This window comes from Mauremys reevesii, unplaced genomic scaffold (genome assembly GCF_016161935.1).
Source record: "Mauremys reevesii isolate NIE-2019 unplaced genomic scaffold, ASM1616193v1 Contig8, whole genome shotgun sequence".
Taxonomy (NCBI): domain Eukaryota; kingdom Metazoa; phylum Chordata; order Testudines; family Geoemydidae; genus Mauremys; species Mauremys reevesii.
In genome coordinates, this window is record NW_024100895.1 from 774,725 (window position 1) to 789,258 (window position 14,534).

The 14,534-nt window shown below is 56.5% G+C and overlaps 2 protein-coding genes across 2 annotated transcripts in view; both read left to right on the forward strand.

Moving 5' to 3' along the window:
• The window catches only part of LOC120394813, a 96,491-nt gene extending 94,769 nt beyond the window's left edge, over positions 1-1,722 (forward strand). The window contains 2 exon segments of the mRNA XM_039518960.1: positions 547-801; positions 1,563-1,722. Of these exon segments, the coding sequence (XP_039374894.1) occupies positions 547-801; positions 1,563-1,722 (415 nt within the window).
• A 7,976-nt stretch (positions 1,723-9,698) lies between these two features.
• The window catches only part of LOC120394814 (H-2 class I histocompatibility antigen, Q9 alpha chain-like), a 38,748-nt gene continuing 33,912 nt past the window's right edge, over positions 9,699-14,534 (forward strand). The window contains exon 1 of the mRNA XM_039518962.1: positions 9,699-9,756. Within this exon, the coding sequence (XP_039374896.1) occupies positions 9,699-9,756 (58 nt within the window). The remainder of the gene's footprint in view (positions 9,757-14,534) is intronic.

Genomic DNA, 14,534 nt, shown 5'->3' on the forward strand with positions numbered 1-14,534 from the left:
ACATTAGCCAGGTCCAGCCTCTGCTAAAGCCATGGAGAGCCCAGTCCTATCCTGTGTCCTTTATCCAGGTGATGGGAGTATCAGCGAGGCAAAGACCTGTCCAAAGAGGCTCTGCGGAGAAGCAGAGCAGCAGCTAGGGCCACCGGGGAAAGCTCTGGGGGAAGCGGAGAGAAGCAAGGGCAGCCAGCAGCAGCCCGGCTCCATGCAAGGGAGCGCAGCGGCTGGGGAAGAAGAGAGCAGGGGTGGGGAAAGCGCCCTGCTCCCTTTGCAAGCTCCCTGCGGTTTCAGCTCCTCCTTGTGCTTCAGTTCCCTCGCGGTGTGGGACAAAGCCCTGCAGCAGGATCCCGGGGCAGCCTCCTCCTGCAGCCGGGTGGCAAAGAGCCAGTGGGAGATTAACAACGCACGTCCGAGTCCAAGGCGGGAGGAGGCGACATCGCCCGGCCGCCGCCTGGCACTTACTGTCCACGGGCTGGAGCGCAGCCCTGGAGCCTGCAGCAGCTGCTCTTGCAGGAACCGGACCTGGTGATCAAAGTGTCCGGCCGGCAGATCCGAGCCCACAGTCGGTGCTGGTGGCCAAGAGCGACTATTTCCGCGCGTGCTCGTCCCCGGACATCCTGTGGGGAAGGGGGTGAGCTACGGGGCGCTGCGCCTGCTCATCGACAGGGTGGTCGTGGGCGAGGTACCCCACAACCTGGCCGAGGTGGTCAGCAGCGCCCGCGTGCTGCAGATGCCCTGCACCCTGCACTGTGCGGCTGAGGCCATGCGGGCCCAGCTGCGCCTCCACAACTGCACCCAGCTGCTGCGCCGCCCCTGGGAATGTGCCACCCCAAGCACCTGCTTGTTTTGCTGGTGCCTAGAGCCGGTCCTGCTCCTGGTGTTACGAACTGGGGCTGTTCTTAATGTTTCCTCTGAATACTGGGTGGGGGGGCTCAGTTTCTGGCTGATACACTGTCTCCTGGCAACTAATGGCCTGGGCCCTTCCCCCCTGCAAGGGGATGCTAAAGGTGGGGGAGACAAAGAGGTCAGGTGACCTCCTGGCCCGGGAAAGAGACAAAGGCCAGAGAGGTGGGGCTGGAGGGGGTTTCAGTCTGGAGCTGGCTGGGGACGAGGAGTGAAGTGCAGACGTGGGGGTCTGGCTCACTGGGCCCCAGCATGGACCCGGCCGAGGGGTCTGGTTCTCTGCACCTACAAGCTCTGTGTTAGACCCTGTTCCTGTCATCGAATAAACCTCTGTGTTACTGGCTGGCTGAGAGTCACGTCTGACTGCACGGGGGGGGGGGCAGGACCCTGTGGCCCCCCAGGACCCCACCTGGGCGGACTCGCTGTGGGAAGCGCACAGAGGGGCAGGGGATGCTGAATGCTCCAAGGTCAGACCCAGGAGGTGAAGCCGTGGGAGTTTCTTGCCCTGCAGACAGGCTGCTCCGAGGGAGAGGAGTCTCCCCAGAGTCCTGCCTGGCTTGGTGGGGAGCAGTTCCAGAGCAGCGCCCGGGGACCCCATGACACCTGGTAAATGCAGAGCCAGACTGGAGGCGTCAGGCCTTCAACCCCCTCCATCTTCCCAGCTCCCACCAAAGCTCCCAGCCACTGAACACTGATGCCGTCAGCACCAGCATGAGACTCGCGAGCGTGGGGCCCGAGCTGGCCCAGCAGCTGACCTGCACCTATGGGCCTGGCACCCAGCCCCCAGCAAATGCCCACAAAGCTCAGTGCCCACAGCACTAAATACATGGAAAGCACAGGCATGCGCAGCACATTTCATTAGGGTGTGCACCCAGGGAGCCCCGCCCTAGCCCCCCCCGCCTTGCCCTTGCCCCGCCCCCACCCTGCCCCCATCCACTCCCTCCTACTTCCTGCCCCCCTGACTGCCCCCCTCAGAACACCCAACCCCGCCTCCTTGTCCCCTGACTACCATCTCCTGGGACCCTTGCCCCTAACTGCCCCCCAGGACCGCACCACCTACCTGTTCCCTGACTGGCCCAACCCCGGCCCCCAGACAGACCCCCGAGAGACTCCCACCCCTATCCAACTGCTCCCCGCCCCCTGACAGGACCCCCAGAACTCCTGACCCATACCCCGCCACCTGTTCCCGGCCTGCCCCCACCCCGCAGCCCACCCCTGCCCCAGACAGCCCCTCCAGAACTCCCAACTCATCCAACCCCCCTCAGCTCCTTGTCCCCTGACCACCCCCTCCAGAGACCCCCTGTCCTGGGATCTCACCCCCACTTTGAGCTTGTGGGTTCAAAGATGGGGACCCGCATGTATTCTGCCACCATGTCATGGGGTCTCACCCCCACTTTGAGCTTGTGGGTTCAAAGATGGGGACCCGCATGTATTCTGCCACCATGTCATGGGGTCTCACCCCCACTTTGAGCTTGTGGGTTCAAAGATGGGGACCCGACTTGGTTTCCCTCTAAACTAAAATCCTAGTTTAGATCTAGTAAGCTGCCACCACTCAATCAGGAAATGTGGATTGAGACACAGTCCTTCCCCAAAATCCTAGGGGATTCCAAGAGCCCCAAATCCATGGAGTTCTTACACCCAGGAGAAATAAACCATTCCCCCTGCGTCCTCCCCTCCCTTTCCTAGGAGAGATACTGGATCTAACTACAGAGGGATACCCCCCCCCCTTCTCTTTCCCTGAGAATCCACCCAAGGAAAGACCAAACAAGTCCTTAATAGAAAAGAATTTATTAAAGACTAAAAAGAAAGTACAGAATCTCTATGAGCCCAAGCTGGACACTCATAGGGGATAACCTTATCAATCTCTGGAGAGAATTCCCCCTCCCCCCTTTCTCAGTCAAAGCAATATCAGCAAACAGGAATAAAGCATTTCCTTTAGCAAACACACAATTGCAAATATAGAAATCAAATCATAAGACTAATCCACCTTTCTAATTAATACTCACTATTAATTAGTAGAAACTACTCCAGGAGAACTTGGAGACATGACTGGTCTCTTTTAGATTCAAAAGAGTTCTAACTAAGAACACAGACAAAGGCTTCCCTCCACAGAGATTTGAAATTATCTCGTCTCTGATTGGTCCTTTGGTCAGGTGGTCACCAGGTACTGCATGTTAACCCTTTACAGGTAAAACAGACTTTAACCCTTAACTATCTGTTTATTTATGACACCCCCAACACCCTAACTGCCCCCCAAGGGCCCTCCTTGCTCCCTGTCCCCTGACTGCCCTGACCCCTATCCACCCCCTGCCCCCGCCATGCCCCATCCAACCCCCCTGCTCCCTGCCTGCCCCAACCCCTCTGCACACCCCTGCCTCCTGACAGCACCCCCCGAACTCCCAACTCATCCAACCCCGCTCAGCTCCTTGTCCCCTGACCACCCCCACCCTACCTGCCCCCCCAGGACCCTCCCTGCTCCCTGTCCCCTGACTGCCCCCACCCCTTATCCAACCCCCCGGCCCCGGACACCATGAGGCTCCTAGCAGCATGTTTTGCCTGCGCAGAGCCAGACATGCTGCCCTGCGGGTGCATTTAATGGAGTTGTCATGCTGGTGGGAAGGAGGGTTAATCCCTTTGTTTCCCACTAGTGGGAGGTTCTGTAACATTGATTATAACTTGTACCCCACACAGTCAGACCAGAGTAGCACAGACACACTCGTGATACACGGCAGCCCAGGACGTGCCCAAACCCAGCTAGTCTGTCTCTGTGCAGGGTGAAGAGATCCCAGCCCCAGCTAATCCTAATCCGATTGCATCTGGGTGGCTAATCCCGGTTAGACTAGGGAGGAGCGACCCCGTTCGGGTTACTGTGGCTCGTGCCAGGCCGTGTATAGGCCATTCTCTGTGGCTAACCCCAGCTCACACGGGGCAGTGACCCCAGCAGGGTGCGTGTGTCGCACACACCAATGCTGCATGGCTCCGGCACAGCCTGGAACTGATTAGGGCAGGGCTGGGTCACTTTGCAAACTCCCCTTGGGACCGGCCTGACCAGCCGTTCAGCCCCAGCCCTGCGGCTGCCTGTGCCCCGCTCCGGCCTGGCTGCCAGCTGAGCTCTTTGGCCAGGTGCAGCGAACAAGGAAACGCTGCACTGTCTAATCCCAGCCCCAGTGAGTCGGACGCTGCCGCTTCTGGGAAATCATGTGAGGAGGCAGCAATGTTCCCTCCCTGGGCTGCAGGGGCACTGCAGGCTCAGCACAGACTCAGCTGCAGCTGGGGAGGAGCTGGGATCCGGGGGTGGCAGGGAGAGGAAATCCCCTGGCAGGGAAATCCCCTCAGTGTGTGACTCAGCCTGGGAACCTCTGTCCCCTGGGCGCGCAGGGGCCTGGCCGTGGGACGGGATCACTGATGTGTGCAGTGCTGGAGCCGTGCTGGTCCCGGGATAATTAACGGCACCCAGGGGAGACCCCACTAGCTGGGCATGGGGAGCCCAGGAGCAGAGAGAAGCTGAGCTGGGGCCGGGGGGGGGGGTGCAGTTTGGTGCCCAGGCTACAGTTTCCCACAAACACAGAGTGTCCCCTGGTGAATGGGGGACAGGACCCCCGGCCCAGAGCCAGACGTGGTCTCCCCACTGCGTTACAGGGGAAGGGGGACCTGAGCCCAGGCCGACGGAGAAAAGGCCCGGCAGGGTGAGCCAGAGAGAGGAGCTAGGATGAAATCCCCCTGGCTCAGCCTGTATCTTTGCTCCTGGGCTCCCCGTATCAGCCCCACAGACACGGGGGGAGAGACAGCAGCGCTGAAGAAAGGGCCGGCTGTTTAAATGGGTGCTGGGTCCCTGCTGGGGTCAGGCAGTGATGCGTATTCACAGCAGCCGGGGGGACGATTCGGGGCTGAGAGTATCAGGGTGACACACGGGCACTGCAGGGGGGAATCCCCCCTTCCTCCCCCTTGGACGGAGCTCCTGGCAGGTCATCATGTGGGGAGGTTTGAGGGACCCCTTAAACTCCAAGGCCTTGTGGGGCACTTTCCATAAGAGCAGGGGTTTGCCCCACAGACCTCGTCTGACATTTCCCCTGTGTGTCTGGCTGATGCGCTCTTCACCAGAGGTGGCTGCATCTCCATGGGGCTGCAAGTGCTGTGCACAGTTTGTGAGGCCCTTGGGGGTGACAGGAACCACAGACATGGCAGGACAGCAATGAACTCCCAAGTGGGGGGAGCTCACCCTGCGAACAGGGGGCTGGGAATACAGGACACCCCCTCCCTGGAGGGCTCTGGTGCTCTCTGCACTGCTCTGAGGGTGGTCACAGCCCCCACCCCAGCGTGGCTCAGAGGCCGGTAAGGAGCCTGCTTTCCCAGCTTGGTAACTGTGAATTACTGGCCTGGTTGGGGGAACCTGGGACTGTCCTGGATCCACACACCCCCTTAGCCCACGTCTCGGCCTCAGGGAGGGTTTTTTTCCTACTCCAGATTCCTAAAGAAACCCACCCAGACACGTCCTGTCCTCTGAGCCTCTGGAGCAGGGGGAGGGAGACGAGATCATACAATCACAGACTATCAGGGTTGGAAGGGACCTCAGGAGGTATCTAGTCCAACCCCCTGCTCAAAGCAGGACCAATCCCCAACTAAATCATCCCAGCCAGGGCTTTGTCAAGCCTGACCTTAAAAACCTCTAAGGAAGGAGATTCCACCACCTCCCTAGGGAACCCGATCCAGGGCTTCCCCACCCTCCTAGATCCCCAATGCCGGTGGGGGCCCCTGGAGAGCAGGGGGGAGCTGAGCCCCTTTCTGTGCTGGGAGGCCCCTAGGGTGAGGGATTCTGGGTGCCTCCTGTTCTGGGTGCACAATTTGAGCCCCCCCCCCCCCAAGGCTGATGTTGCGGGGTGCTGGGCACCCACAATGCTGGGGGAAATCCCAGGGAGCCGGGGATGCGCCGCCCCTCGAGGGTCAGGGCCCAGGTGTCTCCAGCTGGGCACCTAATAATGTAAACGTCCAGCCGTGGAGGCCATTTTGAAAACGTGGGCCGTAGGGCAAAGCTCTGTAACAGCACTGGGGGGCTGCCCCACAGCCCTGAGCTGCTAATCCACAGCCAGGGACAGACTGATTGGGGCGATCGTCAGACGAAAGGGGGAGCCCCATCGGGGCGGCCATCTTGGGTTTGCTCATGCACGTCAGACACACAAAATGTCTGCCTGGCCCAGAACGTGGACAGAAATGTCCTGCGTGTAGAGTCGGTGCCAGCAGCTCAGAGCCACCCCCGGGAGACAGAAAGTGTGGGAGTCACTGGCTTGCAAGAGACCGTCACCCCCAGCCAGTGTGGGGGAGGCTCTGAGCGGGACCGTGAGGCATGCAGTGCATGGCGGGGGGGCGAGAGGCGTGTGGTGCATGGCGGGGGGACGACACTGGTCTGTCCAAACTGCCCTGTTGTGATAGAGCAGAAACCGAAAGCAAGTGGGGGATCCACCGATAGCTCTGGGAGCCGGGAAACAGGAAGCTGCACTGGGGCTCGGCCCCTGTGAACGCCCCCCACTGACCCGCCCAAGTGGGGTGAGGTCCCAGATGGGGGCGGCTCCCCTTAGCCTGATGCCCCAGCCCAGGAGAGACCGGCCCAGGGCAGGATCCGATCCCCACCAATCCCAACGCCCACAGTGACTGTGCTGCAGCCCAGGGCAAACTTCACACGGCCCAGAGCTGCCTGCCCAAGGGGAGGAGACAGACACAGAATAGTTCCCAGAAATGATGTAAACAGCCCAGTGCTTGTAAAGACAGAGAAAACCCAGGGGCTGGGTCACTGTTATCTGCCCGCGCTGAGAGCAGGGACTGGGACCCAGTCCCTGGGAGAGGAATGGGGGCTGGTGGGTTAGACCAAGGGGGGGCTGGGAGCCAGGACTCCTGGGTTCTCTCCCCGGCTCTGGTAGGGGAGTGGGGGCTGGAGGTTTGAACTGGGAGCCAGGACTCCTGGGTTCTCTCCCCGGCTCTGGGAGGGGAGTGGGGGCTGGTGGGTTAGAGCAAGGGGGTCTGGGAGCCAGGACTCCTGGGTTCTCTCCTAGCTCTGGCAGGGGATTGGGTCCAGGAGGTTTGAGCTGGGAGCCAGGACTACTAGATTTTGTTCCCATCTTTGCTGTTGTCACATAGCAAATCAGTTACTTTCCTCTTTGTAAAAAGAACAGGAGTACTTGTGGCACCTTAGAGACTAAAAAATTAATTTGATCATAAGCTTTCATGGGCTAAAACCCACTTCATCAGATGCATGCAGTGGAAAATACAGTAGGAAGAGATATATACACAGAGAACATGAAAAAATGGGTGTTGCCATACTAACTATAACGAGAGTAATCAATTAAGGTGGGCTTTTATCAGCAGGAAAAAAAAAACTTTTGTAGTGATAATCATAGAATCATAGAATCTCAGGGTTGGAAGGGACCTCAGGAGGTCATCTAGTCCAACCCCCTGCTCAAAGCAGGACCAAACCCAACTAAATCATCCCAGCCAGGGCTTTGTCAAGCCGGACCTTAAAAACCTCTAAGGAAGGAGATTCCACCACCTCCCTAGGTAACCCATTCCAGTGCTTCACCACCCTCCTGGTGAAAAAGTTTTTCCTAATGTCCAACCTAAACCTCCCCCTCTGCAACTTGAGGCCCAGTTGACAAGAAGGTGTGAGTAATAGTAAGGGGGGAAATTAGCATAGGGAAATAGTTTTTACTTTGTGTAATGAGCCATCCGCTCCCAGTCTTTATTCAAGCCTAATTTAATGGTGTCCAGTTTGCAAATTAATTCCACTTCTGCAGTTTCTTGTTGGAGTCTGTTTTTGAAGTTTTTTTGCTGGAGTATTGCAACTTTTAGGTCTGTAATCAAGTGACCAGGGAGCTTGAAGTGTCTCCGACTGATTTTGAATGTTATAATTCTTGACGTCTGATTTGTGTCAATTTATTCTTTTGCATAGAGACTGTCCGGTTTGGCCAATGTACATGGCAGAGGGGCATTGCTGGCACATGATGGCATATATCACATTGGTAGATGTGCAGGTGAACGAGCCTCTGATAGTGTGGCTGATGTGATTAGGTCCTGTGATGGTGTCCCCTGAATAGATATGTGGACAGAGTTGGCATCGGGCTTTGTTGCAAGGATAAATTCCTGGGTTAGTGTTTTTGTTCTGTGGTGTGTGGTTGCTGGTGAGTATTTGCTTCAGGTTGGGGGGCTGTCTGTAAGCGAGGACAGGTCTGTCTCCCAAGGTCTGTGAGAGTGAGGGATCGTCCTTCAGGATAGGTTGTACATCTTTGATGTGCTGGAGAGGTTTTAGCTGGGGGCTGAAGGTGACGGCTAGTGGCGTTGTTACTTTCTTTGTTGGGCCTGTCCTGTCGTAGGTGACTTCTGGGTACCCTTCTGGCTCTGTCAATCTGTTTTTTCACTTCACCAGGTGGGTGTTGTAGTTTTAAGAATGCTTGATAGAGATCTTGTAGGTGTTTGTCTCTGTCTGAGGGGTTGGAGCAAATGCAGTTGTATCTTAGAGCTTGGCTGTAGACAATGGATCGTGTGGTGTGCCCGGGATGGAAGCTGGAGGCATGTAGGTAAGTGTAGCGGTCAGTAGGTTTCCGGTATAGGGTGGTGTTTATGTGACCATCGCTTACCAGCACTGTAGTACCTCTCCCGGATAACCCAATAGTACCAGCACTGTAGTATTACAATGGGGCAGTGATGCTCTAGACACGCTGGGGATTGTTGTGTTGTCACTCACTGCAAAGGAGGGTTGTGGTGTTTATGTTAATAAAGTGCCTGACGTTCCCAGCATGACAGACACGTTCTTGGGCTCCAGACCGAGGTACCTGGAAGTTCTCTGGCCTGGGTGCTGCAGGAGGTCAGACGAGATGAGCCAATGGTGCCTTCTGGTCTTAGAATAAATTTAAAGAAAAAAAAAATCTCTAGAAGTGGCGCTAGCGATGGGCAGAGAATTAATTCCTTGTTAGTTATAAGCACAATAGTTGCAGTCCAGGCTTGGGGTGGGGTTAAAACTGCTATCCTTATTAAGTAGTGGGTGAAAAAAAAGAAGCCCTGGGGCCAAGTTCTCAGCTGGGCCACACTCCCACCCAGCGACGGTAGCAAGGCTGAGGCCGGACACTGGCGGTTCCCAGGTGGGTGCCAGTGTCCCCCTGCCAGGGCTGCCCCCTCGCGTGACTCTAGTGTGGGTCTCGCTATTGTTGGTGTGTCCGTAAAGCCCCAGCTCCTGGAGTCACGTGAGCGGGGGAGACTCTCGGCTGGTGTTAGTCAAAGGAACATTTCCAGCCCTTGGGGTTGCGGAGAAAAGCTTGAAATCGTGACCCAAGAGCGCCCTGACTGGCTGGGAAAGGCAGAGAGGGGGTGAGCCCAGGGGGCGGGGCGCTGCCCGGGATTCACTGCCCAGCAGGCGAGGCCTCAGGGGTAGGGGCGGAGCGCTACCCGGGATTCGCAGCCCAGGGGGCGGGGCCTCAGGGTGGGGGCGGGGCACTGTCCGGGGTGCTCTGACCAGGGCGGGGCCTCAGGGTGGGGGCGGGGCGCTGCCCGGGGTTCCCCGCTGCGCTCATCCCTGCTCAGACTTTCGCTTTCCCGGGTCCAACCTGCCCGGCCGGGTTCTGCCCAGCGACCGGTGACGCAGACGGGCCTGCGCGCGGCTATTGGCGGGCACGGTCCCCTCTCGGCCAATCCGTGCCGGGGGGCGGGGCGCGGTATAAGTAGCGGGCAGCGGGAGCCGGGCTCAAAGCGCAGCTGGTCTCGGGGTTCGGCCGGTGGCGAGGGACTGAGCGGGGCTGGTGCGGGACGCGGACCGGGCCATGGCGCTGCTGCTGCTGGTGCTGCTGGGGGCTGCGGCCATCCAGGGGGGCTACGCCGGTGAGTACGGGGGGTCGGCAGCGCGGGGCTCCGCGTTCGGACCGGACCGGACCGGTCGGTGCCCCGCCGGGATCTCCCCGCCCCGCGCTCCGGGGCTGGTTCTTGGCGTGTCCCGTGTTTGCGCCCAGCCAGGCTCGTGGCCCCGCTGTGCCCGGCGCTGCGCAGCCGATCACCCGGCGCGGCCCGGGGGGCTCACAGGCGGGGTGGGGGGGTCAGTTCTGTTTGCTCAGGGGTCACATTTCTTGGTCAAGGTCCAGACTCCAGTGACCATCCCGGCCCAGTAATTATTATAACGCCGATCGGTGACTAACAGGATTTGGGGTCCGGGGTCCCCGCTGCCCGCCCTGCCCCGGGGCTGTGGGGATCCCTGTGCCAGGTGCTGCCAGGCTGGGTCCTTCCCAGCAGATGGGGGTTTCCCCCCTGCCCCCCACAACCCCCTGTCTGCAGAGCCCAGGGGGTAAATTCACCCCCACCACCTATGACAAGAGTGATATGGGGGGTGGGGGAGGCTCCTTGGACTCTCTGCCCTTTAATGGCTCCCAGCAGGTTCTTGGCGCTGGTTTAACCCGTGTCTAGACCTGAGCGGGGCTTGGCCCTGGCTAGGTGCGGCCGCGGCTGAGCTGTGTCTGCACCAGGTCAGCTGCCCCCAGGGCAGAGATGGGTCTGTAAGTGGGGATGAGGCTTTAGAGGTGTCGTCCTAGGGAGGGGATGTGTCACCCCCCGCCCCAGTCTCTAGTCATGTGCCCAGGGAGAGGTGGAGCCCCAGGATCTGTGCGTTAATCAGGGCTCAGTTTGTGGGGAGCACCCAGACCAGCTGCTGCCTTTGTGCTGTTGGGATCTCCTGGGATTGCTGGGTGGGAGCTTCGGGATCCCCACGGGGTGTGGGGAGAGGGGCGGGGGCACATCCTGCTTTTACTGGTGTGGACATGACTCTCCCATGGCCCGAGCCTGGCCCCAGAGTTCCTGGGTGGCAGCAGCTCAGACCCGGGGAGCTCCGCAGCCCGTAGCCGGCTGGGTGAGGCTGCGGGGTGGGTTTGGGGGTTTGTTTGAAGTGGTGTCAGGCGCATGGTTGCCCTCGTATCACTCAGTGCCAGGCTGGTTTGATGTAACCAGGGTTAGGCCCCAGTGCAGCCTGGCCCCACGGTGTCGAGTCACATTAGGGGTCAGGAATGGAAGTGGGGGTCTGTGCAGTGGATGCCCTGGAGTAAAAGAGACAGGAAGCCCTTGGGGGTGGGTCACACCGAGTACTGGTGTATCTCCAGCTGCACAGAGCTTTGGCCCGGGGCCTGTAGGGCTGGGTGTGTGCGCAGAGAGGATCAGAGTGTGTCTGGCTCTGTTTAATGATGTTGACATAGACAAATTAGAGGATTGGGCCAAAAGAAATATGATGAGGTTCAACAAGGACAAGTGCAGAGTCCTGCCCTTGGGACGGGAGAATCCCATGCACTGCTACAGACTAGGGACCAAATGGCTGGGCAGCAGTTCTGCAGAAAAGGACCTAGAGGTTATGGTGGACGAGAAGCTGAATATGAGTCAGCAGGGTGCCCTTGTTGCCAAGAAGGCTAATGGCGTTTTGGGCTGTATAAGTAGGGGCATTTCCAGCAGATCGAGGGATGTGTTCATTCCCCTCTACTCAGCACTGGTGAGGCCTCATTTGGAGTACTGTGTCCAGTTTTGGGCCCCACACTACAAGAAGGATGTGGAAAAATTGGAGAGAGTCCAGCGGAGGGCAACAAAAATGATTAGGGGGCTGGAGCACATGACTTATGAGGAGAGGCTGAGGGAACTGGGATTGTTTAGCCTGCAGAAGAGAAGAATGAGGGGGGATTTGATAGCTGCTTTCAACTACCTGAAAGGGGGTTCCAAAGAGGATGGATCTAGACTGTTCTCAGTGGTGGTAGATGACAGAACAAGGAGCAATGGTCTCAAGTTGCAGAGGGGGAGGTTTAGGTTGGACATTAGGAAAAACTATTTCACTAGGAGGGTGGTGAAGCACTGGAATGGGTTCCCTAGGGAGGGGGTGGAATCTCCTTCCTTAGAGGTTTTTAAGGTCAGGCTTGACAAAGCCCTGGCTGGGATGATTTAGTTGGGTTTGGTCCTGCTTTGAGCAGGGGGCTGGACTAGATACCTCCTGAGGTCCCTTCCAACCCAGATATTCTGTCATTCTATGAATCCAGCACCAACTCCCATCCGTGCCTGGCCAGGCCCTAGTCACTGAGACGCTGTCTACACGGCACTCCTAGGGTGACCAGAGGTCCGGATTTTATAGGGACAGTCTGATATTCAAGGCTTTGTCTTATATAGGCCTCTATTACCCCCCACCCCATCCCGATTTTTTCACACTTGCTGTCTGGTCACCCTAGGCAACCTTACAAGCGGCACAGCCAGGCTGTCGCAAGGCACGCAGAGTAGCTGCTCTCTGCTGCCAGGGGAGAGCTCTCCTGACGACAAAAAAAAACTACCCCAACGAGGGCCAGTAGCTTCGTTGTCGGGAGAGCGTCTTCCCCCTAACGAAGCACTGTCCACACCGGCACTTTTCACCATTTAACACTTTTGACATTCAGAGGGGTGGGTTTTTTTGTTTTCACATCCCTGAGTGACAGAGGTGACCTGACAAGGGGCGGAAATAGGGTTTGTGTCCATTTCTGTTGCTTCCTAATGAATAGTGAAGGCCCCAAAGGGTTTTTTCTAGCTCTCGGCTGCCCTGTTCTGCTGGAGGTCTCCTTGGAGCACCAGACACCTGGGGTGGGAATTCTCAGTCCTCAGCTGAAGGGCCATAGGGTGTTGAATCTTCCCCAAGGACGGCTTTTCTTCCTACTGCTTGACAGGTGCTTTGGTTAAGTAGAACCTTTGCTACACATCAAACTTTAAACTGGTTTAGAGAAATCAGTGCATGCCCCATTGCGGACCTTCTTATTTTGGTATAATAGCAGCTTAGCTGAGAAAAGCTGTTCTTATATCGGAATAAGAGTGTCTACGCGGGGCTTTGCACCAGTTTACATTTAATTATACTGGTGCAACTCTCCCTGTGGACAAGGCCCAAGCAAGTTCAGCTAAACTGAAAAAAGCCACCCTTAAACTGGAATAGGTGTGTCCACACAGCCTTTTGCACTGGGTTAACTAAATCAATTTTAACTGGCACCTTAACTTAGACTAGTACTCTACAGTTGTATGTAGACAAGACTACGGTGTTAACAGCAAAGTTTAAACAGGTGGAATAAACTTTTTAGGGCTGGTCTACACGCTGTGTTTGTACCACTTTCACACAGTTTGAAACCATCATAGTTAAGTCAGTACAACCACTCAGTGTGGACACAATTGCACTGGGGCAGATGATTCCCCTACATTTACAGCAATAAGCTGTGTGGGTGTAACTGCACTCGCACAGGGCGGGAGAGAGTCGTGTAAAGCCTGGCTGTGTGGGTCTGTCGGGGACTCTAACCCCAACAGCGAAGTTCGTTGTCTGACCGCAGAGAGAGACAGGCAACACCAGCAAGGTCCGATCAAAAGTTCTTTATTGACAAGTGCACGTATCAGTAAAGAACAGCTCGTATCCGAAAAGAACCAGCCCCCCCTTTACAACTTAGTATAGCTTATATAGACAGTTTTATTACGTCATAAATCATTTACTTAAGCAATCCACCCCCTTTGTCTAACAACTAGAAATTAGACACCTTTTAATATATACGCATGCCTAGTCTCTACAGCATTATATTGTTAATATCTCAACAAGCGCCAAAGGTTAGGAATGTGAGGGAGTTAAAAACACACCGAACACTAAACCAGGGAGTTAGTCAGAACTGTGAGATGCTTGTGTTTCTTATCGGTCCTTCAAACACTGTGTCTTAACACAACACAGCTGGCACCAGCCCCCTCACTTATCTTACTCTTTCCCAGGGCTTTGTAAGACAATGCTGCTTTTCAGTATTTCACTCTGAGTTTACCCAGAGACCTCTGCTAGCCTGATTTTTAGTCAGGTTGGCACAACTGGTTTTGTGCTACATCTTTATTCAGGCCTAACAGGTCTAAGTGCACTCGCACGAGGGGTCGTGCTGATTTAACTATTCCGGTAAAAAGAGAGAAAGAAACAAACAAATCACCTTCCCCCACCCCCCCGCAACTGAAATTGTTAAATCAGAACAAAACCCACGTGTGGATCTGGTTGCTGAGTGTGAGTTGCTTGGGGCAGGGACTGTTACGTGCTCTGTCTGGACAACGCCCCGTACAGTGGAGCCCCAGCATGATTAAAGCTAATCTGCTACCACAACCTGAAATAATAATTCCTTCCCCTCTCGCAGTTTTTTGGGTTTCACGTCCTCCCCTGCAGTTCTCCAGCTGCCCACATGGTCTTTCAGGAAAAACAGGGTTAATAGAACTGGCTTTTCTAATGGGGGGGGGAATAAGCCAATTTAAAAGTAAAGCTCCCTGCTCTGCCATCATCATCCTCGTTATTTGTTATTGTCTTGTGCCGGGAACCTCAGTCATTGTCCCAGTCCCTGTTGGGCCGGGTGCTGCACAGACACTGAATACACAGACTGTCCCAGCTGAGTATGAGACCAGAGATGAATATAGACCAGTGGGGAACTACTAGGGAACAAGGAGACAGCACGGGCCAGCCTGACAGCCATGGGCTCGTCGCACCAGTGGCCTCACTGTTTTCTGGTTTTTAGGCAGCCTGGCAGAGGGGAGCGTTGAGGAGGGTTTGCAGGGTAACGAGGTCGTTTTGCGGATGTTTATGGGGAGCTCCTCGCAGGCGTGAGGGGCAGCGTGGGACACAG